The following is a 23,913-nucleotide window of genomic DNA, read 5'->3' as shown; positions in this document are numbered from 1 at the left end:
AAGGTGATATATCAAGTCCAATTTCCTTCATTCTTTTCCTTTCCTTCTAGGAGATATCAGAGCAGTGGGCAAAGCTGATCCTACCACTCTTAAAGTTATAGGTATCTTCCTCCCTCCAGTTCATCTCAGACTAGACGGGGTTCTTGCTCTCACTTTACATAACAGAGGTCCCAGAAGTCCCAGATTGTTACTACTACTACTAATCATTTCTATAGCACTACTAGATGTACGCAGCGTTGTACACATTATACAGGTACATTCTCTGTCCCTAGGGGGCTCACAATCTAAGTTTTTTGTACCTGGGTCAATGGAGGGTTAAGTGACTTGCCCAAGTCACAAGGAGCTGCAGTGGGAATCAAATCCAGGTTGCCATAATCAAAGCCTGCTGCACTAACCATTAGGCCACTCCTCTAGCCAAAACCGACGACAGGGTTTTGACTGCCCTCATGTGAACGTAGCCAGCGTTCTCTGCCTGTACTGGACAGTCTAGTGGTAGAAGGGAAGTTCAGTTTCTTTCTCAACTGCTGGGCCCTTATAACTCATTCTGTGGGTTCTAAAGATCATCTGGCTAGGACACCATCTTCATCTGTTCAAGCTGCTTCCAAATTGCCATCATGGTCATGCTCTCTGCATTAGGAAATACATAGAAAGGAAATATCTTTCCTTTTAAAAGCCATTGCAGTAGAACCATTTCCATCAGGAAAAAGAGGGCAGGGATTTTATTCTAATTGTTTTCTGACCATGAAAAAGATGTGGCGTTCTATCCCATCCTATAGCCAAGAACCCATAATAAATTTATGGCGAAGAAGTAGTTCAGGATAGTTTCCCTGGTCACCCTAATTCCATTCCTGTAAGAAGGAGGCTTGCTATGTTCTCTGGATGCTTATACACACATAGAGATACATCCAAGTTATGGGTGGTATCTCAGGTTTATTATAGGGAAACACTAATTCTAGTATCTTGTACTGCTTTTTGGCCTTTTAGTAGCAAATTGACGCAGACTGTGTGTGTGTGTTTTCTTATCTGGATGAATAGCTAGTCAAGAGCATGTCTCATGAAGGGGCAGAAATATCAGTAGGCACAACCATTTGGGTACTGAAGTCTTGAGGATTTGTGATAAACTATCCCAGATCTCATTTAAGATCATAATGGCAATTAGAATTCTTAGGCACCATGTTAGACATGACTTAGGCAACAGCCTTTCTTCCTCAGCAAAGGATAACATAAAAACTTAAGTGTTGCCATACTGTGATAGACTGAAGGTCCATCAAGCCCAGTGTCCTGTTTCCAACAGTGGCCAATGAAGGTAACAAGTACCTGGGAAGATCCCCAAAACAGTAAAACAGATTTTATGCTGCTTATCCTAGAAATAAGCAGTGGATTTTCCCAAGTCCATATTAATATGACTTTTTTTTTTTTTTAGGAAATTATCTGACCTCTTTTTAAAACCTGCTAAGCTGACTGCTTTTACCACGTTCTCTGGCAAAGAATTCCAGAGTTTAATTACATGTTGAGTGAAGAAATATTTCCTCCGGTTTGTTTTAAATTTACTACTTAGTAGCTTCATTGTGTTCCCCCTAGACCTAGTATTTTTGGAAAGAGTAAATATGCGATTCACATCTTGCATTCCACTTTAAAAAATTTTTTTTTTATTTATAACAACTTAATTTTACAAGCCCTAAAATAACTTGCCAGAAATACAGAGAAAATAACACACAAGAATTATTTCAATCAGGTAATTCTATACTCTTCCTTAGACCACAAAATAGGGAGAGTGAAACAAGACAAGGAGCTCAATTAAACAACAGTAAACAAAGAAAACGTGGTATTAACCTGATTATCCCCAGTTATTATTTATTTGAATCATTATTCCACATTGATCGTCTGGTTGGCTTCTTCAAACCCAAAACGGTGTATAGTCAATTTATTTAGTTGGAAACATACTTATTGTCCAATATTAGTGGAAATAATAAATGAAATCAGGTGTTTTTCTCTTTTAAAACCAGAAATTATTTAACAATACAAACACTTGAGTCTCTAATCCAATTCCCACTGATTAAGGTAATCCCAGTTTCACAGGCTTCACTCCTTTTGAATTAATATTTATTTATTTATTTGTTGCATTTGTATCCCACATTTTTCCACCTATTTGCAGACTCAATGTGGCTTACAATAATACATCATGAGAGGCGCCAATCAAGAGTAGATAAACAATTGGTTACATAAAGAACAAGTGTAACAAAATGGATATAATAAATTCAATAAAGCATACAGATTATCAAGTAATTAGTGATGTGTTTGGAATTCCTATTATTGATTATTATGGTAAATCTTGTTAAAAAGGAAAGTCTTTAAAGATTTTCGAAAGTTGATAAGGTCGTGAATATTTTTCAGATCCAGTGGTAATGTATTCCACAGCTGCGTGCCAATGTAAGAAAAGACGCATGTATTAGTTTGTACTTTAGACCTTTGCAGCTAGGGAAGTGAAGTCCCAAGAATGTGCATGCTGATCTTTTAGCGTTCCTGGGTGGTAAATCAATAAGGTCTGACATGTAGGCCAGAGCATCTCCATGAACGACTTTATGAAGACTGGCGAAACAATACAAATCCAAAATGAAAACGGGTGGGAAAAGCTGAGGAGGTCGAAGATGCACTTCTTCGGTGGTTTTCTTAAGTCAGGAGGAGACAGTTTCCTGTCAGTGGTCCACTGCTTATGGAGAAAGCTAACCAGCTAGCTGAAAGTCTTGGACTAACTGAATTCAAAGCCACTGTTGGATGGTTGAAAAGATGGAAGGAGAGGAACAACATAAAATTCAAGAAACAGCATGGTGAGAAACAAGACGCTGATGAGTTTGGTGCTGAAAATTGGGTTGTTTCAGTTCTTCCTACCACCTTGAACGAATTTGCACCTTGTGACATTTTCAATGCTGACAAAAACGGTCTCTACTGGTGAGCGATTCCTGATGGAACACTTGCATTCAAATATGCCGAAACTACTGGAGGTAAAACGTCGAAGGACCGACTGACGATCCTCCTTTGCTGTAATATGGATGGGAGTGAGAAGTTGGAACCCCTCGTCATTAGAAAGAGCAAACAGCCCCGTTGCTTCAAGAAAGTTAAGCGACTTCCTATGTCATACGAGGCTAATGCAAATTCATGGATGACTGGGGAAATTTGAAAGCAGTGGCTAAAGAAGTTAGACACTAGAATGCGGGCACAAAAGCATCAGATTTTGTTGCTTTGTGATAATTGTGCTGCACACAGGGATGATGTCAGGCTGTCTAACGTCAAGGTGGTCGTCTTCCTGCCACCAAACACTACCTCTCTGATCCAACCTATGGATCAGGGCATAATAGCCAATTTCAAACAACATTATCGGGCTCTTGTGCTATGTCGTCTGATGAGCGTTATGGATGACCAGACTGGCAAGGATAAACGTGCTGTTGAACTGGCTCGTAATCTATCACTGTTGGATTCCCTACATATGCAGAAAGAAGCCTGGAATCATGTTACACAGGCAACCATTGTGAACTGCTACAAGTGGGCAAGCTTTGTTAAGGATGTGGAGAAGGACGAAACAGATGCAGCTGTTGCAAATGCGTCAGATGAATAGGTTATTGACATCCCAGCCGGTGTTACTGAAGAGGAGTTCCTTCTCTACATAGCTGTTGATTACGATCTACAAACAGCTGAAGACAGAACTGATGTCGAGATATGCGCCTACACGCAGGCAACAACGGCTGATGATGAAACAGATGATGAAATGAGCAGCGAGGCACATGCTGACGAAATTCAACAACCTCCTCCTGTCACTTTTGCAAGAGCGCTGGAGAGTCTCAACACTGTGCGGGCCTCTCTGGAGGCCACTGGATGTCAGTGCTTTGACAGTTTTTACTGTCTGGCAGACGTAGTCTATGGAACTCACAGACACAAGGTGTACAGAGGACTATGACTGATTACTTCAAGTAAGCCTAACATCAGTTAACGGAGACTGTATACTGTACATATAATAAACAGTACTGTACATATGTTTATTAGATGTCAAGCTTCTTTGGGTCACAACGGTTAAGTGCATGCTTCGGTTAACTGCAAGCATTTCTTTGGTCCCAGAGCCTTGCACTTAAGCGGATTGCACTGTATATGTATACAGTGGGGGAAATAAGTATTTGATCCCTTGCTGATTTTGTAAGTTTGCCCACTGACAAAGACATGAGCAGCCCATAATTGAAGGGTAGGTTATTGGTAACAGTGAGAGATAGCACATCACAAATTAAATCCGGAAAATCACATTGTGGAAAGTATATGAATTTATTTGCATTCTGCAGAGGGAAATAAGTATTTAATCCCTCTGGCAAACAAGACCTAATACTTGGTGGCAAAACCCTTGTTGGCAAGCACAGCGGTCAGACGTCTTCTGTAGTTGATGATGAGGTTTGCACACATGTCAGGAGGAATTTTGGTCCACTCCTCTTTGCAGATCATCTCTAAATCATTAAGAGTTCTGGGCTGTCGCTTGGCAACTCGCAGCTTCAGCTCCCTCCATAAGTTTTCAATGGGATTAAGGTCTGGTGACTGGCTAGGCCACTCCATGACCCTAATGTGCTTCTTCCTGAGCCACTCTTTTGTTGCCTTGGCTGTATGTTTTGGGTCATTGTCGTGCTGGAAGACCCAGCCACGACCCATTTTTAAGGCCCTGGCGGAGGGAAGGAGGTTGTCACTCAGAATTGTACGGTACATGGCCCTATCCATTCTCCCATTGATGCGGTGAAGTAGTCCTGTGCCCTTAGCAGAGAAACACCCCCAAAACATAACATTTCCACCTCCATGCTTGACAGTGAGGACGGTGTTCTTTGGGTCATAGGCAGCATTTCTCTTCCTCCAAACACGGCGAGTTGAGTTCATGCCAAAGAGCTCAATTTTTGTCTCATCTGACCACAGCACCTTCTCCCAATCACTCTCGGCATCATCCAGGTGTTCACTGGCAAACTTCAGACGGGCCGTCACATGTGCCTTCCGGAGCAGGGGGACCTTGCGGGCACTGCAGGATTGCAATCCGTTATGTCGTAATGTGTTACCAATGGTTTTCGTGGTGACAGTGGTCCCAGCTGCCTTGAGATCATTGACAAGTTCCCCCCTTGTAGTTGTAGGCTGATTTCTAACCTTCCTCATGATCAAGGATACCCCACGAGGTGAGATTTTGCGTGGAGCCCCAGATCTTTGTCGATTGACAGTCATTTTGTACTTCTTCCATTTTCTTACTATGGCACCAACAGTTGTCTCCTTCTCGCCCAGCGTCTTACTGATGGTTTTGTAGCCCATTCCAGCCTTGTGCAGGTGTATGATCTTGTCCCTGACATCCTTAGACAGCTCCTTGCTCTTGGCCATTTTGTAGAGGTTAGAGTCTGACTGATTCACTGAGTCTGTGGACAGGTGTCTTTCATACAGGTGACCATTGCCGACAGCTGTCTGTCATGCAGGTAACGAGTTGATTTGGAGCATCTACCTGGTCTGTAGGGGCCAGATCTCTTACTGGTTGGTGGGGGATCAAATACTTATTTCCCTCTGCAGAATGCAAATAAATTCATATACTTTCCACAATGTGATTTTCCGGATTTAATTTGTGATGTGCTATCTCTCACTGTTACCAATAACCTACCCTTCAATTATGGGCTGCTCATGTCTTTGTCAGTGGGCAAACTTACAAAATCAGCAAGGGATCAAATACTTATTTCCCCCACTGTATATACCCTTTTACATCCTATATTTTTGTAGCTCTCTTTTCAAGGTAGAAATAGTTTTATTCACAGGTGCACCTGATTATCCCTGCATATTTATTTTCATGTCTTCAACTTTGGCAGAATGAAATTCCTTTCTACCTAAAGGAACATGCTTTGATAATATAGGCTATGAAAATGTTTCTTCAGAGTTAAGTTTATTTACAGTATATATTTAAATTTAAGTAATATGATAGATGTGTACTTGTGAATGTTTTCTTATTGGATGTTTTTTAATGTCCCTTTTTGTCCTATAAGATATTAACTTAAGAGTACTTCAGGGTACAGCTGGACATTTTTAAGAACCTACAGAACCTAAACAATATACTCTGCTACCAAGACAGGCTAACAGATGGCATAATAGCCCAGCAGGGAAAGAGACTGCAAATGAGCTTTTACCTATTTATTGGATTTACTCGGCTACAAGGACATTTTCATATAAATGCAACTAGAAAAGAAGCATGCCTCATTTGCAGTGACATTTGTTCATGCTTGACATGCTAGATATGCATTGAAAGTGTTTCTTTCTGTGGCTAGAAAACATATGCTAAGGCGGCAACTATCCAGAGAAGCACTTTCTCTCTTATTATTTAATTTTCTGCCTAAACCCATTTATAATAAAACTGTAGCATCTGAGGTAAGCTGTCTACAATGGTGTTATTGATCAATCTCCTTGATGCTTCTGTGTCTGTATACTATGCTTTACCATGTTGAGTTGATGTAATGGCACTTAAATTTAATTAAGTCTCTTTTTATCCATGAATAGATGCTTTACTACTTGTGATTAGATCCTCAGAGTGTACCATACCTCTTAAATTAACTAAAATTTATGTTGTAATTATGTAAATGAATGTTGCAGATGCAAAAACGTTTTTATATTTTAAAATAGTACACATTAAATACTAGCCACCCAACCATTGTAATTGGACACTAAAAGGCCTACCTACATCTGGGATACTGTCATTAAATACAGACAGTTTTGTACAAGGAAATCAACATTTTCCTTTCATTATCAAGCAGATGGTACTATAATAATCCGGCAAAATGACTGAAATGAAACATAAATATACAGTTTAGATCAACAAAGTGCGTTATGCACTAAGCTTATCTTTACAATTATTTCGTAGTACTTTATGTCAACAAAGCAATTATGTTGTATTGCTTACTTAGGGGAACTTTTACAAAGGCGCTCTGAAAAATGTCTTGCGGTAGTGTAGGCACGGGTTTTGGGCACGCGCTGATCCATTTTTTAGTGTGCCTTTAAAAAAGACCTCTTTTTATTTTTTTGTTGAAAATGGACATACGGCAAAATCAAAATTGCTGCGCGTCCATTTTAGGTCTGAGACCTTACCACCAGCCATAGACCTAGCGGTAAAGAATCTGGCCGGTAATGACCTACGCACATCAAATGCCACTTGGCACACGTCCATTACGCGCGCCAGAAAATAAAAATTATTTTTCAGACGCACATAGCGGACGCGTGCCAAAGTTGAAATTACTGCAAGGGCCACACGGTAACCGGGCAGTAATTCCAATTTTGCGCAAGTTCGGCATGCGTAGGCGCCTATGCGGCTTAGTAAAAGGGACCCTTAGTAACATTTACTAACATACATCACGTACCCCGTGAACCTCTCTCCTGTGCAGCATCCTGGCATCTGCCCGTCCGTCGATGAACCCCCTACCCGTATCTACACTACTGCTTCAGGGTCAATCAGGGCACAGAGCATTAGCACTAAGGGTGTTTGGCCACTGGAACTGCGTGTTACGTTTCCCTCAGGAGTTTTCCTCTGTTCCTTTGGGGAAAGGTAATCTAAAAAAGAAAACAGATCTCTGCCACAGCTGTAATGTAGAGGTCAAACACCACCCGCTGTCCAATCAAAGGAAATGCACTGAAGTGAAGAAAAATGTTATAGGGCAGCACTACAGATCATAAAGCATGAAAGTTCCCAGTTTTGCCACAATACCTGCCTATACCAGCACAAATCCTGCAGAAATCATTGTTAAAATGAAGGCACAGAAATGTACATTTGCTTAAAGCAGGTGTAAAAGCTTGCTTGTAAAATATGTGCAGAAATTGCAACTCCGCCTATAACCCATATGTTGATACTTGATTTGCGTTCTAGTTAATGTGTGTACTTTTTTTTTACATGAGGGTAATTTTATATGTACCATTTATAGGGCTATTCTATAACTTGGGCACCCACATTTACATGCTATTTGTGTGGTTAAGTGTACACTTACGCGTGTAAGTGACTTCAAAGTAACAAAGCGCCATTCTGTAAATCCAAGGGGGATAGTCACCTGGTTGAAGCATAGGAGGGGCATGGGGCAGTGATACCACTTATGTGCACATCTTTCAGGTAATGGAGTGGTAGGAATAAAACAGGAAAAGTTGGAGCAAAGGGAGGGTGTTTGAATTGAAGGAGTGGGAGTCAAGAGGGATATCTGGAATGAAGCGGTGGGATATGGAAAGTGGGATAAAGTGATGGAGTAGGAGTGGGGCAAAGCAAAGGGAATGGTGGGATATGCTTTTCACCCCAGTTTGAGAATTTATCTCTTATATGGTAGACAGGCCCCACCCAGTGTATCCCAAGATGCTCCTTGCGGGGCACGTTGCGGTGTTGCCATTTTGTGGATGACTGCACCTGAAGGCAGAAGCGAGTGGGTAGTGCTTCTTGCCTCATGCAAGGTACAGGATCAGGGGAGGGGGCTGGGGTGGGTATCCTGCTAGACAACCAGGGATTTGTTTTGAGACTGGTGGGAAGGGAGGAGGGACTATTAGACTACCAGGAAATTTGTGTGTAATGGGAGGGGAGCTGAGGGACCCCCCCACCAAACCAGGCAGTTTTTTTTATATTAGTGGAAGGGGGGGTTGGGAGAGGGGTTGGACATGTGGAGGCAGAGTGTGTTCAAACCCCTTGTGGGATGCAAACTGGGCAGTTAATTAGAATGGCCCCAGAGGACCATTGGTTCCTGAAACACTTTCCATGATTAAATCACTCCACAGTCTAGCAGTTTATATGAAAATTAACTGGAACTTTTATTAACCTCTGCAACTAGCAGTTCAGTCTGTTTGAGCAAAATAAAATGGATAACAGTCCAATGTAAATTTGACTTGATTGTGGCAGAATATTTACAGAAATGCAGATCCAAAATACGTACACTTTATACAATGCCTCTCCTTGTCCATCCCTTCGACATGGCAATCAAACCCCAAATATGTTATACTCCTCTTTCACAGGGGTCCCGGGCTCCAAAGTCCTGATCCATCTATTAAATTGAACTCCCCCAGTGGTGACTAACCGTCTCCCACCCTGAAAAAAACAACTTTAAAAACTTTTTTTGCCAGCCTCAAATGTCATACGCAGGTCCATCGTGGACATCCTTCTTTCAAACATTTTGGACGTCCTGAACTGCCCCCCCCACATGCTTACTTTTGTACCCATATTTGACCGAATTCTATAAAAGTTGCTAAAAATTGCATGTGCAAATTTGGACATGTGCCCAATTTGCATGCTCAATTTAAATGAATAACAAGCAAATTGATGCTGGTAATTGGCTTGTTAACAAGCAATTATTGGCACTTAATTAAAATATACACACATAAATTTAGGCACGGGATCTCCACCTAAATTTTATGTGCGAGTTCAAAAAGGAGGCACAAATGGGGAGGGTCATGGTTGGAACGGGGTGTTCCTAAAATTTATTTAGGTAGTTTTTAGAATAATGGAGATACATGCCTAATTTAGGCGCGAAGGTTTGCACCACATATTATTTGGTGCATACAGCTGTGCCTAAATTAGGTGTGATTCCCCTGCATAACTGTTATTCTATAAACTGCACCTAACTTTATGGTTTATAGAACAGCGATTTTTCCGGTGCCAATTTTTTGGGGGTCATATATAGAATTCACCCCACGGTGTACGCTGGTAAAATTTTGAAATTGAGCTTGCAGTCATTTGGTACAAAATTCTTGTGGGGCTGCAAGCCCTATGAGGAGTTTAAAAATTATTCCTCCTAAAATTTTTTGCTAAGAGAATTTTAGCAGATAGTTTATAATATGTCAGTATAAGGCATATTCCCTAAAACATTAGGAGGTGTAATTCTCACTCCCATATTAAATGGACAAAAATTGAGGCTTTAGGGATGTTACAAATTACAGACCAGTAGCTTCTTTTCCTTTCTTTGTAGAATTAATGGACGGCCTAGTGGAGAATAGTTAGAGGTATATCTGAATGCTTTTGATATTCTACACTATTCTCAATCAGGATTTCTCATTGATTATTGCATAGAATCAATAGTCATATCTCTGATTTCAGAAGTTAGGTTACTTGTGTCTATGGGGAAACAGTCTAATGCAGTTTGACCTCTCTAGTGCCTTTGATCTCATAGATCACTCTGTGGCCCTTTTACTAAGCCACGTAAGCATCTACACGTGCCCAACATGAGCCAAAATTGAGTTACTTCACAGCTACCGCGTGGCTCTTGCGGCTGAAAAATAATTTTTATTTTCTGCCACGTGTATCGGACGTGTGCCAAGTGGCATTTGGCATGTGTAGGTCATTACCGCCCGGTTACCTCGTGAGACTTTACCGCTAGGTTAATGGCTGGCGGTAAGGTCTCAGACCCCAAATGGACATACGGCAATTTTCATTTTGCCGCACGTACATTTTTGACAAAAATTTTAAAAAGGTCTTTTTTACAGGTGCACTGAAAAATGATTCTGTGCGCGCCCAAAACCCGCGCCTACACTACCGCAGGCCATTTTCAGCGCATCTTAGTAAAAGGACCCCTGTATTTTATTATCTATTCTAAGTAAGATTGGAATCACTATAAATATGTGGAAACTGGTTCAGTGTTTATTTGGTTTTTTTTTGTCTCATCAGTTTTATAGAGCAAATTATCAGAGAATTGGAGATTACCCTGTGGTGTACCTCAGGGCTTGCCGTGATCCCCGATCTTATTTAATTTTCTGATGTCTTCTTTTGGGACTTGAATGGAAAATGCAGGGTTTAAAATCTGTATATATGTGAATGATATTTTGGTCTTGATTCCAGTTCACTTCTCTTTGGAAGAAGCGATTGCACCAATTCAAAAATGTTTTAAATAACTAGAATATTGGACCACCTCTCACTTAAAAAAAATTATATAAAGAGAAATATTTGGAATGCCTTTTGGAGTCACCAATACCATTATTGGCAATGGGTCTTTTGTTGGGTGTATATGAAGTGTTTTTGTTGCAGAGTTGGGGTGGTTGTCTCCTCATCTGCAAGGTGGCCCTTTTGGGTAAAAAGATTATTTTAGAAGTTTGGACTGTTCCTGACCCTCCTTCATTTTGGAATTGGCATATTTTTTTTCTATCTCAAAAAGACTCCAGTGTTTATTTGTTTTTTATTTATCAAAAAACTTTTATTACTATAATTATATTAAAACCTTCCACTCATACCATCCTATCACCCTTCTTGCCCTGTGCTGCACTAAACAATGTTTACATTAACTTACAAAATTCACATTTTATTCTATTTACGTTGTTGCCACATTTCAGTTAAAAGTTACAAAAACACTACTCAGTCTATAGAATGCAGTGATTCACGCCGCGCTTTCCACTCGGCCACTGCACTCAAAAAGCAAACAAATGCTGGTTGTGTTAGTCCCGAATGTATCACACTCAGTTCAAATGTGAATCCACTGTTTACCACTACCAAACCAAAAATCACGCTTGTGCAGCATTATACAGGTGCTGAGAAGTCGGTGAGTATCTCATTAATTGACCCTTGGTGTCTCCAGTGTATGTCTGTTCCCCGATGCTGGTCCGCATTTCACTAGATCTTCCTCAGGAGGAACCACCATTACATAGTCATTCGTCTAATCGGCTGCATGCCAGCTTAAGGCTCCCTTAGGCGTAGGCCACAGGACGCCGCACCATATTATATTGATGGAGAAGCAGAGGGTGGGGGGTGTCCATAAAAAGCAGTTTTTATCTTTGAGGGGTTGTTATATACGTTCCCTTTCTCCCAGAGCCTGTAATCTGATTTTGAATACTTTGTAATTTTGTATGAAAAACTTTTTTTTTTTGGATGGGGTTGGGTGGTTGGAGTATTGACTTTGTTTTGGGACAGCTGTTCTTTGTCTTTCAGGGGGGCTATCAGACACAAAGCTCCTCTGTGTTCTTACTTTATTGATGTACCATTGTTCCCAGTGCTGTTTGACTTGTTTTCTTGTTTCTTGACTATACTAGTAAACAGATCTAAACATAAAAATTAAATAAAGAGAAAACTAAATTTGTAATATTGTATTTAGAAACTGATCAAAATCTAGTTATCAGCAATGATAGTTACACATTGGAACCACATATAAGAATTTGGGGAGTTTTTTTAGACTGCGAATTAACCATGAAGCCACAAATAAATGCTTTAATTAACGCCTATGTTTATTAAAGTGCGCTATGGTTAACACATGTTAATGATTTATGCACGTTAAAGCTAACATGCCCGTAGAAATGTAAAGATGTGTTAGCGTTTAACGTGCCTTAAATTTAAAGGTGCGTTAGAAACGCTAATGCACCTTAGTAAACATACCCCTAAGTGTGATTTTATAGCATTAGGGAAACTAAGAAGAAGGAGAAATTATCTAGTACCTGAATTGTTCAGACTGGTAGTGTAGTCTTTATTATCTCAGTTCAATTATTGCATTCTACTGTACTTAAGGAGACATAAATATTTACTTCAGAAACTCCAAACTATACAAAATATAACAGCCCGATTGATATTTTCAGCACATCAATTGTAGAGACTCCCCCCTTTTTAAAATCAGTTGCACTGGTTACCAGTTGAAGCATTTTATTTAAACTGTGTATGACAGTTTTTAAAATCTGCGAAGGTGACAACAAAAAGAAAGCTAGACAATGTTTCAAGTAATGACTACTTAAACACATTCCAAGCGTCCACGTGCCAGTGCTCGGCTGTGAGTTGCTTCTAAGGTGCATACTTGGTGACATTTTAAAGTCTTTCATCAAGGATATCTCCTTTTGGAACTACAATAGTAATATTCACCTCATATGGAAAATTAACATTATTACACTATATCTAGAGGGAGACTCCTGAGGCAGGCTGGATAGACCAAAACATGACTCTTCTTGAATGTGTTTGAATAAATATATATTCCTTGGAAAATCGTCTAGCTTCCGTTTTGTTGTCACCTTCACTGTGTTTGTTTTGCTTTTGTTGCTGTGAGGAGTCCTGTTCTTCTGTGTGTTGTTGGTTTTCAGAATCTTTCATGATAAAGCCCGATTATATCTTCTGTCTTTTCTGAGAGAACAGGCCATCTCTCTGACTAAGTAAACATTATTTTGCTCCATGCTTTGGTGACTTAAAGATTGGGATAAAAAAGAAATTGTAGGTTTATTGATATACCCAACACACTGAAGTGGAACTCCACACATCTCTCAAACTTTACTTTACAAACAGAATATTGCACTTTTTTTTCAAATAATAATAATCATGAAGGAAAAGGACCTCAGCTGGGTATGGCTGTATTTTGTGCAGTGTCATTGCTTGTCCTAATCAAAAGCCAGCTTCATCACTGCTCAAGCTTCCAGTTTCGTTCATTGGTCAAACAACCTCCATTACTGACAATCTTTATTGATACCTTAATAATTTTTTAATTCTTCAGTTTTTTTACGTCTTCAATTTTAATTTATCAACTTGAATATCAATGCTTGCACATTGCAACAGTCTCATTCTTATTTAGAACATTCAGATAATCAAAGCAGAAAAAAACAAAGCACAACTTGAGCTGCTGAAGCGATCCCGACAGGGACTCATTTCACCTCCCACAGCTTCTTCAGGGGATCCATATATTATGCCGAGTACTCAAGTGCTCTTGTAAATAAAATTCTCAATCAAATGACCCATCCAATGTTCTTAAAAACAAATGTGCACCATGACTAAACATGTAGAGAAAGGGGATGTCATTTAGAAACCTTAGTGCTAATGTTAATTTACTGTTAGTCTTCCTTCAAGGATGTCAGGCCTGCTGTGAGAGAGAATGAAAATGGCGATGTTTTAAGATGAATGCTAATGTCTAGTGCATGTTCAAGACAGCAACTAAACAGTGTTGCCCTCTGCTGGAAATACTTATTTAAAAAAATGAGGCCCATTCAATCATATTATTCAAATCCTGGGGTTCAATCGACTTCAAATAATGTGTTCCATTGCATTCCATTTCTGGCATTTGTATTCTGCTTATTTTCATTTATCTAACGTTGTTCCTGCTGTAATAATCTTCTGTCAGCATCACCGCCCCAAATACTGGCAGGGGCGCTGTCAAGAACCCAACAGGACAAGTCATTGAACAGATGTTGTCAATCATTGCAATGAGCTACTAAAGGTGCCCCTAACTTTTGGTGGCTAATGTTGAGCCTGTGCTCATTCATGTGTACGTTTAAACTTCTGATAGTTTTGCCCACTTATATCTTATCACAAAGACATTTCAAGATGTAAATAACATATTTGGATTTGCAATTAGTACTTTTCTTAGAAAATAAATTTTGCCGTCTGCCAGAATCACAAATCTATCATTTTTAATGCTAATGTTACAAGTTGGAGTGGAGGAGTGGCCTAGTGGTTAGGGTGGTGGACTTTGGTCCTGGGGAACTGAGGAACTGAGTTCGATTCCCACTTCAGGTACAGGCAACTCCTTGTGACTCTGGGCAAGTCACTTAACCCTCCATTGCCCCATGTAAGCCACATTGAGCCTGCCATGAGTGGGAAAGCGCGGGGTACAAATGTAACAAAAAAAAAAAAGTCTTGTAATGTCCACATTTATAGTGGCCAACTGGCAGACCTATTACAGTTCTCGCTTCATTAGACAATCTGGGTCTTTCAGTTAAAATTTAATGCCAAGAAGTGCAGAGTGAAGCATTTGGGGTGCAGAAATCCAAAAGAGAGATACTGAAAAGGAGGGGAGAGATTAGTAAGCTCAACTCAGGAGAGAGACCTTGGGATGTTGGTGTCAGAAGATCTGAAGGTGAAGAAACAATGTGACAAGGCGACGGCTGTGGCCAGAAGGATGCTAGGCTGTATAGAGAGAGGCATAACCAGCAGAAGAAAGGAGGTGTTGATGCCCCTCTACAAGTCATTGGTGAGCCCCCACTTGGAGTATTGTGTTCAGTTTTGGAGACCGTATCTTGCTAAAGATGTAAAAAGACTGGAAGCGGTGCAAAGAAAAGCTACAAAACTGGTATGGGATTTGTGTTTCAAACCGTACGAGGAGAGACTTGCTGACCTGAACATGCATACATTGGTGGAAAGGAGAAACAGGGGTGACATGAGACAGACGTTCAAATATTTGAAAGGTATTAATCCGCAAATGAACCTTTTCCGGAGACGGGAAAGTGGTAGAACTAGAGGACATGAATTGAGGTTGAAGGGGGGCAGACTCGGGACTAATGTCAGGAAGTATTTTTTCACGGAAAGGGTGGTAGATACTTGGAATACCCTCCCGCGGGAGGTAGTGGAGATGAAAACGGTAATGGAATTGAAACATGCGTGGGATAAACACAAAGGAATCCTGTTTAGAAGGAATAGATCTACAGAATCAGTGGATATTGGGTGGCGACGCCGGTAATTGGGAAGCAAAGCCAGTGCTGGGCAGACTTCTACGGTCTACGCCCTGATCATAACTGAATAGATAGGGATGGGTTGGAGTGTAAATTTTAAGGGGCTTTGACGTTAGCTTCAGAACGTTTAGTGCAAGAAGAGTGCTGGGCAGACTTATACGGTCTGTGCCCTGAGAAAGGCAAGAACAAATCAAACTTGGGCATACATATAAAGTATCACATACCATGTAAAATGAGTTTATTTTGTTGGGCAGACTGGATGGACTGTTCAGGTCTTTTTCTGCCGTCACTTACTATGTTACTATCGGGCTTAGTGATCGCCGGCCATCTTCCCACATAAATTGGGAGATGGCCGGTGATCTCGGAAAAGCGGCGAAATCGGTATAATCGAAAGCTGCTGTTTTTACAGCATCGCCACTTTCCTGTCGCCTCGCCGGCGAAAGTTAAAAGGGGTGTGTTGTCGGCGAAGCGAAGGCAGGACATGGGTGGGCATGGGCGTGGCTACCAGATGGCTGGCTTTCACGGATAATAGAAAAAAAAGCGGCGTTAAGCAGTATTTCACCGGGTTTACTTGGTCCTTTTATTTTCACGACCAAGCCTCAAAAAGGTGCCCCAATTGACCAGATGACCACTGGAGGGAATGGGAGATGACCTCCCAGTGGTCACCAACCCCCTACCACACTAAAACAATAAAAATAAAAAACTTTATTTACCAGCCTGTATGCCAGCCTCAAATGTCATACCCAGCTCCCTGATAGCAGTATGCAAGTCCCTGGAGCAGTTTTTAATGGGTGCAGTTCACTTCAGGCAGGCAGACCCAGGTCCATCCCCCCACTACCTGTTACACTTGTGGTGCTAAGTGTGTTGAGCCCTCCAAACTCCCCCCAGAACCCACTGTACCCACATGTAGATGCCCCCCTTCATCCATAAGGGCTATGGTAATGGTGTAGAGTTGTGGGGAGTGGGTTTGGGGGGCTCAGCACCCAACAAAATAAGGGAGCTATGCACCTGGGAGCTTTTTTGCATTTTTTAAACATTTTTAGAAGTGCCCCCTAGGGTGCCCTAGCATATGAGGGGGACCAGTGCATTACAAATGTTGGCTCCTCCCACAACCAAATGCCTTGGATTTCGCCAGTTTGAGATTGCCGGCATTTTTTTCCATTATCGCTGAAAAACAAAACCGGCCATCTCAAACCCGGCGAACTCTGGCATTTGGCCGGGCTAAACCGTATTATCGAAAAAAAGAGATGGCCGGCCATCTTTTTTGATAATACGGTTCGGGCCAGCTGTTGCGCCACCGCCAAAATAGATTGTCGGCGATCTATTTCGCCGGTGACGTTCAATTATGCCCCTCCTATGCTACTGCTGGACTCAAGATTTCTTTAAGATTACGCCTTCTAGAGAAAGCACACAATTGCTCTCAGTTCCCTGAAAGTTGCATTTCTTCTTGTATTATGGAACTAACTGAAGTGCTGAGGAGATTGCTGAACATGGAAAAGACTTTGCATGCTCATAATGTTACACTTGGTCCTCAGCAATGTGCAGTGATATTACCCCACTTGTTTTACCTGATAAGTCCTGCTGTCTACAGAAAACATCTGTTATAGGTGAGCAACATGATTCTCAGTGATTCCAGTCTATGGATCAGTGCTTAAATTATAAACTGAGTTTTCGACTATGCAGCATTACCAGTGGACCTTTAGGGTTGCAGTACAGTCACTTTTGGTGAAATTTGTAGAATGCCATTATAGTAAGGTAATCAGCACCATCTTAGATTGTGTAAGGGTGAATATCGATGTAGAAGTGAAAACATGCAGAAAATGTGACGTATTTTACAAATGCATATGTGCACATTTACCTCCGGAACCATGTGTAAACCAAATAGTCAATTAGGCACAAGCAATCAGTTATTGGAGTTAACAAGCAGTTAATTGGTAGTAATTAGGAGTGATGTGTGGATCTGCCCTGCCCTATTCTATAACATGCATGCCTACATTTTATAGTGCCCAACTCTAAATGGGGTGTGGCTTTGAGAGGGGCATGGGTGGGATAGGGGTGTTGATGGAAATTAGGTGTCATGTTATGGAATACCTGTATTTGTGCGCCTAACTGCCATCAGTTGGGTGTGAGCATTTATACAAATGTTCATGCCCAATGTTAGGTGCAAAATGCACACTAAGCTAATAATAATCCGGAGCCTAAGTGTGGGGGCCATTTTTTGAATATAACCCTTACTTCCCATCCAAAATTGACATATACTCACTTCTAGGAAAAAACATTTCAATAAGGTGAGAAACATGTAGGCTAAGGTGCCATCCATGTACAGAGAGAGGTGCTAAGAAATGGACGAGGACAGCGCTAGGGTTTAAACGTGTGTGCTGCCACTTATACATGTTTGTGAAGTAGCAGACAATTGCAGTGCAAACATATGCACAGCTGCCATTTTGCAAACCTAGCTGTGTAACTTCTGATCATCACTGGTATCAGACCGCCATCGCAAACTGGCAACCTCCACCCCCATCAACAGGCTCCCCCAGAATCAGCCCCCTTCTTGAAAACACCCCAAAACCAGCTACCCCCCTCTGATTGGAAGGTTCCCTGTGCATCAGGAGCCTCCTCTGGAGCCATTCCTAGTTTCCCCACCCCAGACACAAAGTTATTCAGAGTTGATAAATCACAAGAGGATTGTGAAAAATTACAAGAAGACCTTAAGAGACTGGGAGACTGGGCATCTAAATGGCAGATGACGTTTAATGTGAGCAAGTGCAAAGTGATGCATATGGGAAAGAGGAACCCGAACTATAGTTATGTGATGCAAGGTGCCACCATAGGAGTCACCAACCAGGAAAGGGATGTAGGTGTCATCGTTGATAATAAGTTGAAACCCTCTGCTCAGTTTTCGTTGGCGACTAAGAAAGCAAATAGAATGTTAGGTATTATTAGGAAAGAAATGGAAAACAAAAATGAGGACATTATAATGCCTTTGTATCATTCCATGTTGTGACCGCACCTCAAATACTGTGTGTAATACTGGTCACCACATCTCAAAAAGGATATAGTGGAATTAGAAAAGGTACAGAGAATGGCGACGAAAATGATAAAAGGGATGGAATGACTTTCCTACAAGGAAAGGCTAAAGTGGCTAGGTCTCTTCAGCTTGGAGAAAAGACAGTTGAGGGGAGATATGATAGAGGTCTATAAAATAATGAGCAGAGTGGAATGAGTAGACATGAATCGCTTGTTTACCTTTTACAAAAATACTAGGTCTAGGGGGCAAGCAATGAAGCTACAAAGTAGTAAATTTAAAACAAATGGAGAAAATATTTCTTCACTCGACATGTAATTAAACTCTGGAATTCGTTGCCAGAGAATGTAGTAAAAGCAGTTTGCTTAGCGGGGTTTAAAAAAAGGCTTGGATAGCATCCTAAAAGAAAAGTTCATAAACCATTATTAAGATGGACTTGGAGAAAAGCCACTGCTTATTTCTAGGATAAGCAGCATAAAATGTTCTGTAGTGTTTTGAAATCTTGCCAGGTACTTGTAACCTGGATTGGTCACTGTTTGAAACGGGATGCTGGGCTTGATGGACCTTCGGTCTGTCCCAGTATGGCAACACTTAAGAATGTAAGTATTGCTACACTGGGACAGAGTTATGTTCTTATAAAAACAACTTGGGTATAAATGAGAGAGAAATGGTTAGGATTTAAAAGTAGCCTCAAAAAAAGTGAGCTATTAGCCTGGATTTGAATAGAACTAGAGAGGGAGCTTATATAACTGGGGCCCTGCCCTATCTGCCCTGCAATTCCTTGTGCACTTTGGAAGATAGTCCCCTTACACCTTGAGGCTTCTGGGGTTTTCCTTGGTTTAAGCCTTGAATCAGCATTCTGGGACTATCTTATTCCAGATGTTTGTACATTGCTGTACAGGCTGGCTGTGTATAAGTTTACCTGCATGTCAGGCAGGCAGTTTTGTAAAAGGTCATGGCTGTGCATAAAGCACTACTTTACCCAAGGAAATGCCTTTAAAAATGTCTCTTTCTGTGACTTTTACTGTACATGTGAAGAAACAGTCTGTTTTAAGCCTGCAAAATGTATTGGATATTTTCCTGCATTAATTATGTCCTGAAGTGTATTTCTCCTATTTGGCCAGCAGGTGGTGTTTCTTTGCTGTAAAGCTATTACAGAGAAATGAATGTTCTTTTCTGTAGTTTTAGCACACAAACAAGAAGCAAGAAGCAGTATATTTTTGAAATTTTCTTTTTCTGGGTTCTGATCGGCCCATTAGCACATTTTCATTTGGAGAATACTGGCTTTTGCTCCAGTCTTAGCCAGGAAGAAAAGAGAGCAGGATCTCTTTGCTGAGGCTCAGTAAACAAAGAGTTATATGTCCTGATCTTCCCAGGGTACTTTTTAGAAAGTAAACAGATATTTAGTTAGTGTTATAATTGATCCATATGTAGTTACCTGTTATTGTTTGCTGATTGCACATTTTCTGGTTCATTGTTCAATTTTTAAGACAATAAACAATTTAATTTATTGCCTCTTTGTCTGGACTGATAAAGAATCCTGGTGGTTTGTGTGTTGGGTCTGTAAGTGCTTTCTGGGAACTGTGGGACCACTGGGAGTGTGGCTCCAGTGACCTAGAAATCACTGGGGATAATTTGAGAGTGGGAGACTCACCTAGAGGCAGTTGTGACCCAGTCGGTGGGAGGAGGGTGCTAGGTGCAGGCGGACCTGAGATGTGCTGGGGATAGACCCTCTAAATGGCTGCGAGGTAACCCCAGGCGGGTAGCTAGGCATTTCATGACAATACTATATTATTTTTTCCAACTGTGCACTGTGTTAGTGTTTCTCTGTTTATATTCCTCAGGGTTTTCCAGGACCAGGGAAGTATGAAATAAAAAGTCAATTTGAGAAGAAAGGGAATGTGAAATCACCTGCAGATGTTCAACAAGTTCCGTTTCTGTCAAAATCTAATGTAAGAGGATACAATTAAAAGAATATGATGAATTTTGAGGCAATTTTTACAGTAACTGTGTGACTTGTACCTGTAGACACTTGGGTTTCCTTTTGAAAATATAGCCAGCAAGGGACAGTGGGTTCTGTGAACCAATGTATATTGGCACCTAAATATCCATGCAGGGGCTTACTCTTTCCTGACGCATGTAAAAGTATTCATGCTGTAGGCTGCATGTATACTTTTACTCACAGAGGGGTAGGCAATTTTCAGCAGGGTTTTTCTTCAAGGTAAATGGTTGTTTACCTACTGAAAGAGCTTTGATAACTACACTCCTTATTGGTAAGCATAACAATAAGATGCATTTTTTAAATAGTATGGCTATATTATAACACACGTACTTGGCACTACTAACTCTCTCTTTAAGAGCCCTTCAACTGTAACTACTCCCCTAACAAAGCTCATATATGGTTTTAACCTCCACCTTAACCATATATCATATAGAAATCATTCATATGTTTTTTATGTTTTTTATCGCCTCAGCAGTGCACATGACCAACTTCACTCTTTTATTGGACATTCAACAGCACCCAAATCCTCACTGGCGATAATATTTTATTAAACTGTTTCTTCATTTACTTATTTAACTGTTCATTTTACTTTTTAATCTCTAAGTTACTTATAAGCAATACTTAACTTGCACTGAACGGTCAGACCAGGGGTTCAACAATGCCCGACATGCATGTTTCGCCCTAAAAGGTTGTGTCAAGGGCTCCCCCTTAGCCATTCTTAGTACCAGCCTCGCAATGTTTTCTTTCTGGATTTCCTCCTGCAGCCTTTTAGGGCGAAACATGCATGTCGGGCATTGTTGAACCCCTGGTCTGACCGTTCAGTGCAAGTTAAGTATTGCTTATAAGTAACTTAGAGATTAAAAAGTAAAATGAACAGTTAAATAAGTAAATGAAGAAACAGTTTAATAAAATATTATCACCAGTGAGGATTTGGGTGCTGTTGAATGTCCAATAAAAGAGTGAAGTTGGTCATGTGCACTGCTGAGGCGATAAAAAACATAAAAAACATATGAATGATTTCTATATGATATATGGTTAAGGTGGAGGTTAAAACCATATATGAGCCTTGTTAGGGGAGTATATTATAACACATTCAGCTATATATAAAGTAGTGGTTTTGTGGCATGGAATGCATACTGCTAAGGTTATTCAAACTATTTTCTAGATCATTATAGAGAAATTTGCTGAATTCAAGCAATTAGAAAAAAGTTGGTTTTAAGGAACTTAGGGGGGTCTTTTACTTAGGCGTGCTGGCGTTTTTAGCACGCGCAAAAAATAGACACGTGCTAAACACTAAAGACGCCCATAGGAATACATTGGCACCTTTAGCGCTTGCCTATTTTTAGCACGCACTAAAAACGCCAGCATGCCTAAGTAAAAGACCCCCTTAGTTCTTGTCTCACCAAAAAAACACTTTGGGGCCCTTTTACTAAAGTGCGCTAAAATCTGGAAAACAGGATTATAAAGCAGGAATTTAACACATGCTAGGCCCAGAATTAAGGTGGCACCTTTTGGGGGTGTTTCCTCTATTTTTTTATTGCAGGTTGTGCGTTAATGTAACCATTGGTGTGTGGTATGTACAGTATTTTAATGTGGGGACCACTTATTGCCTCCTATTTAGGAGGTGCTAAGTGTTCATGTATTAACTCTGCTCATCTGCTCTGCTGCCAACTAGATAGGACCACGGTTTCTGGTTCTTTGTTTTCCCCATATGTGGTGAGGAAACATTTCTACTTAGACACCCTGGGAATATATATCTTACATAAGAACATAAGAATAACCATACTGGGTAAGACCAAAGGTCCATCTAGCCCAGTATCCTGTTTAACAGTGACCAAGCCAGGTCATAAGTACCTGGCAGAAACCCAAGTAGTGGCAACATTCTATGCTACCAATCCCAGGGCAAGCAGTAGCTTCCCCATGTCTGTCTCAATAGCAGACTATGGACTTTTCCTCCACGAACTTGTCCAAACCTTTTTTAAACCCAGATATGCTAACCGCTATTATTGCATCCTCTGTCAAAGAGTTCCAGACCCTAACTATTCATTGAGTGAAAAAATATTTCCTCCCTATTTTTTAAAAAAACTATTTCCATGTAACTTCTTCAAGAGTCCCCTAGTCTTTGTACTTTTGGACCAAGTAAAAACTCGATTCACTTCTACTCATTCTGCACCACTCAAGATTTTGTAGACCTCAATCATATCTCCCCTCATCCATCTCTTTTCCAAGCTGAAGAGCCCTAACCTCTTTAGCCTTTCCTCATATGAGAGGACTTCCATCCCCTTTAACATTTTGGTCGCTATTCTTTGAAACTCTTCTAATTTCCCTATATATGTTATTAGCAGCAGATGGGAATCCCCAGTAAATGGGTAGATACTCAGGTACATCTAATTACTCATAAATCAGGAGTCAGAATTCAGGTGGGCAAATCTGTTTTGCAGGTAAACACAGTAGCTGACAATTAGCAAATTTATTTATTTATTGGGATTTATTAACCACCTTTATGAAGAGATTCACCCAAGGCAATGTTTTTCAGGTATAATTTAACATAAAAGTTACAATTTTGTTAACAGCATAACAATAGTAAAATAACCAAGAATAAACATAAATACAAAAAGTGAGGTAAACTTGAAAACAGTAAATTGAAACCTAATAATAGAACTAGTGTGAAACAGTATTACTAATGATACACCTAATAAGCATGCTAAAGATTGTCTACAATACGGCTTACCATATAGCTGAGGGACCAAGATCAGATATATGATGGGAACAAGATGCGTGGTACAGAGTCAGTTGGAATAATTTGATGGTTAACTAAACTCAAAGCATGTTCTTGTTATAGTTAAGCAAGAGATAAGTAACTGATCTGAAGTTACAGTGTGTATAGCAAGCTAGTCCAGGTGCAGAATGAGTGTATAGTTGGGCACCCTATGTATTAAAAGCTTGGGAGAAGAGCCAGACTTTTACCTGCTTTCTGAAGTAGAGGTAGTCTTGAGCTATATGTAGCCCCACTGGGAGTAATTTCCGGAGCGTGTGGGGGCTACTCCTGAGAAGGCTTGCTAGCGGGCATCGCATTGTACAATTTCTTTTGACGAGGTATACAGCAGGTACAGTTTAACAGATAATGATGACCCTTGAGAAGATCTTTGAGGTCTTAAAGGTGTGTAAAGGGCTAACCTATTCTTTAAGTACTCTGGCTCATTTTGTTTGAGGTCCTTGAAAATCAAACAAAGAGTTTTAAATTTAGCCCTGTAAGGTACTGATAGTCAGTGTAACCTTTGCAGGAAGGGTATATAATGTGGTCACATCACTTGCAGCCTTATATGCTGCAGAATTCTGAATTAGTTGGAGCTGATACAAACTCTTTTTGGTTTGACCAGTGTACAGGGCATTACAGTAGTCTAGTCGTGATGTTATCATGGCATGAACCACTGTGGTCAGACTCATCTTTTCAATATATGTAGAGATTTCGTAGTTGCCATAGGTGATAGAC

At 40.6% G+C, this 23,913-nt stretch overlaps 1 protein-coding gene across 1 annotated transcript in view; it reads left to right on the top strand.

The window, feature by feature from the left end:
- Positions 1-23,913, top strand: part of STPG2 (sperm tail PG-rich repeat containing 2) — an 873,622-nt gene that overhangs the window by 216,047 nt on the left and 633,662 nt on the right. The window contains exon 7 of the mRNA XM_030190712.1: positions 20,263-20,370. Within this exon, the coding sequence (XP_030046572.1) occupies positions 20,263-20,370 (108 nt within the window). The remainder of the gene's footprint in view (positions 1-20,262; positions 20,371-23,913) is intronic.

This window comes from Microcaecilia unicolor, chromosome 2 (genome assembly GCF_901765095.1).
Source record: "Microcaecilia unicolor chromosome 2, aMicUni1.1, whole genome shotgun sequence".
NCBI classification, from domain to species: domain Eukaryota; kingdom Metazoa; phylum Chordata; class Amphibia; order Gymnophiona; family Siphonopidae; genus Microcaecilia; species Microcaecilia unicolor.
This window is presented reverse-complemented; position numbering and strand designations above follow the sequence as displayed.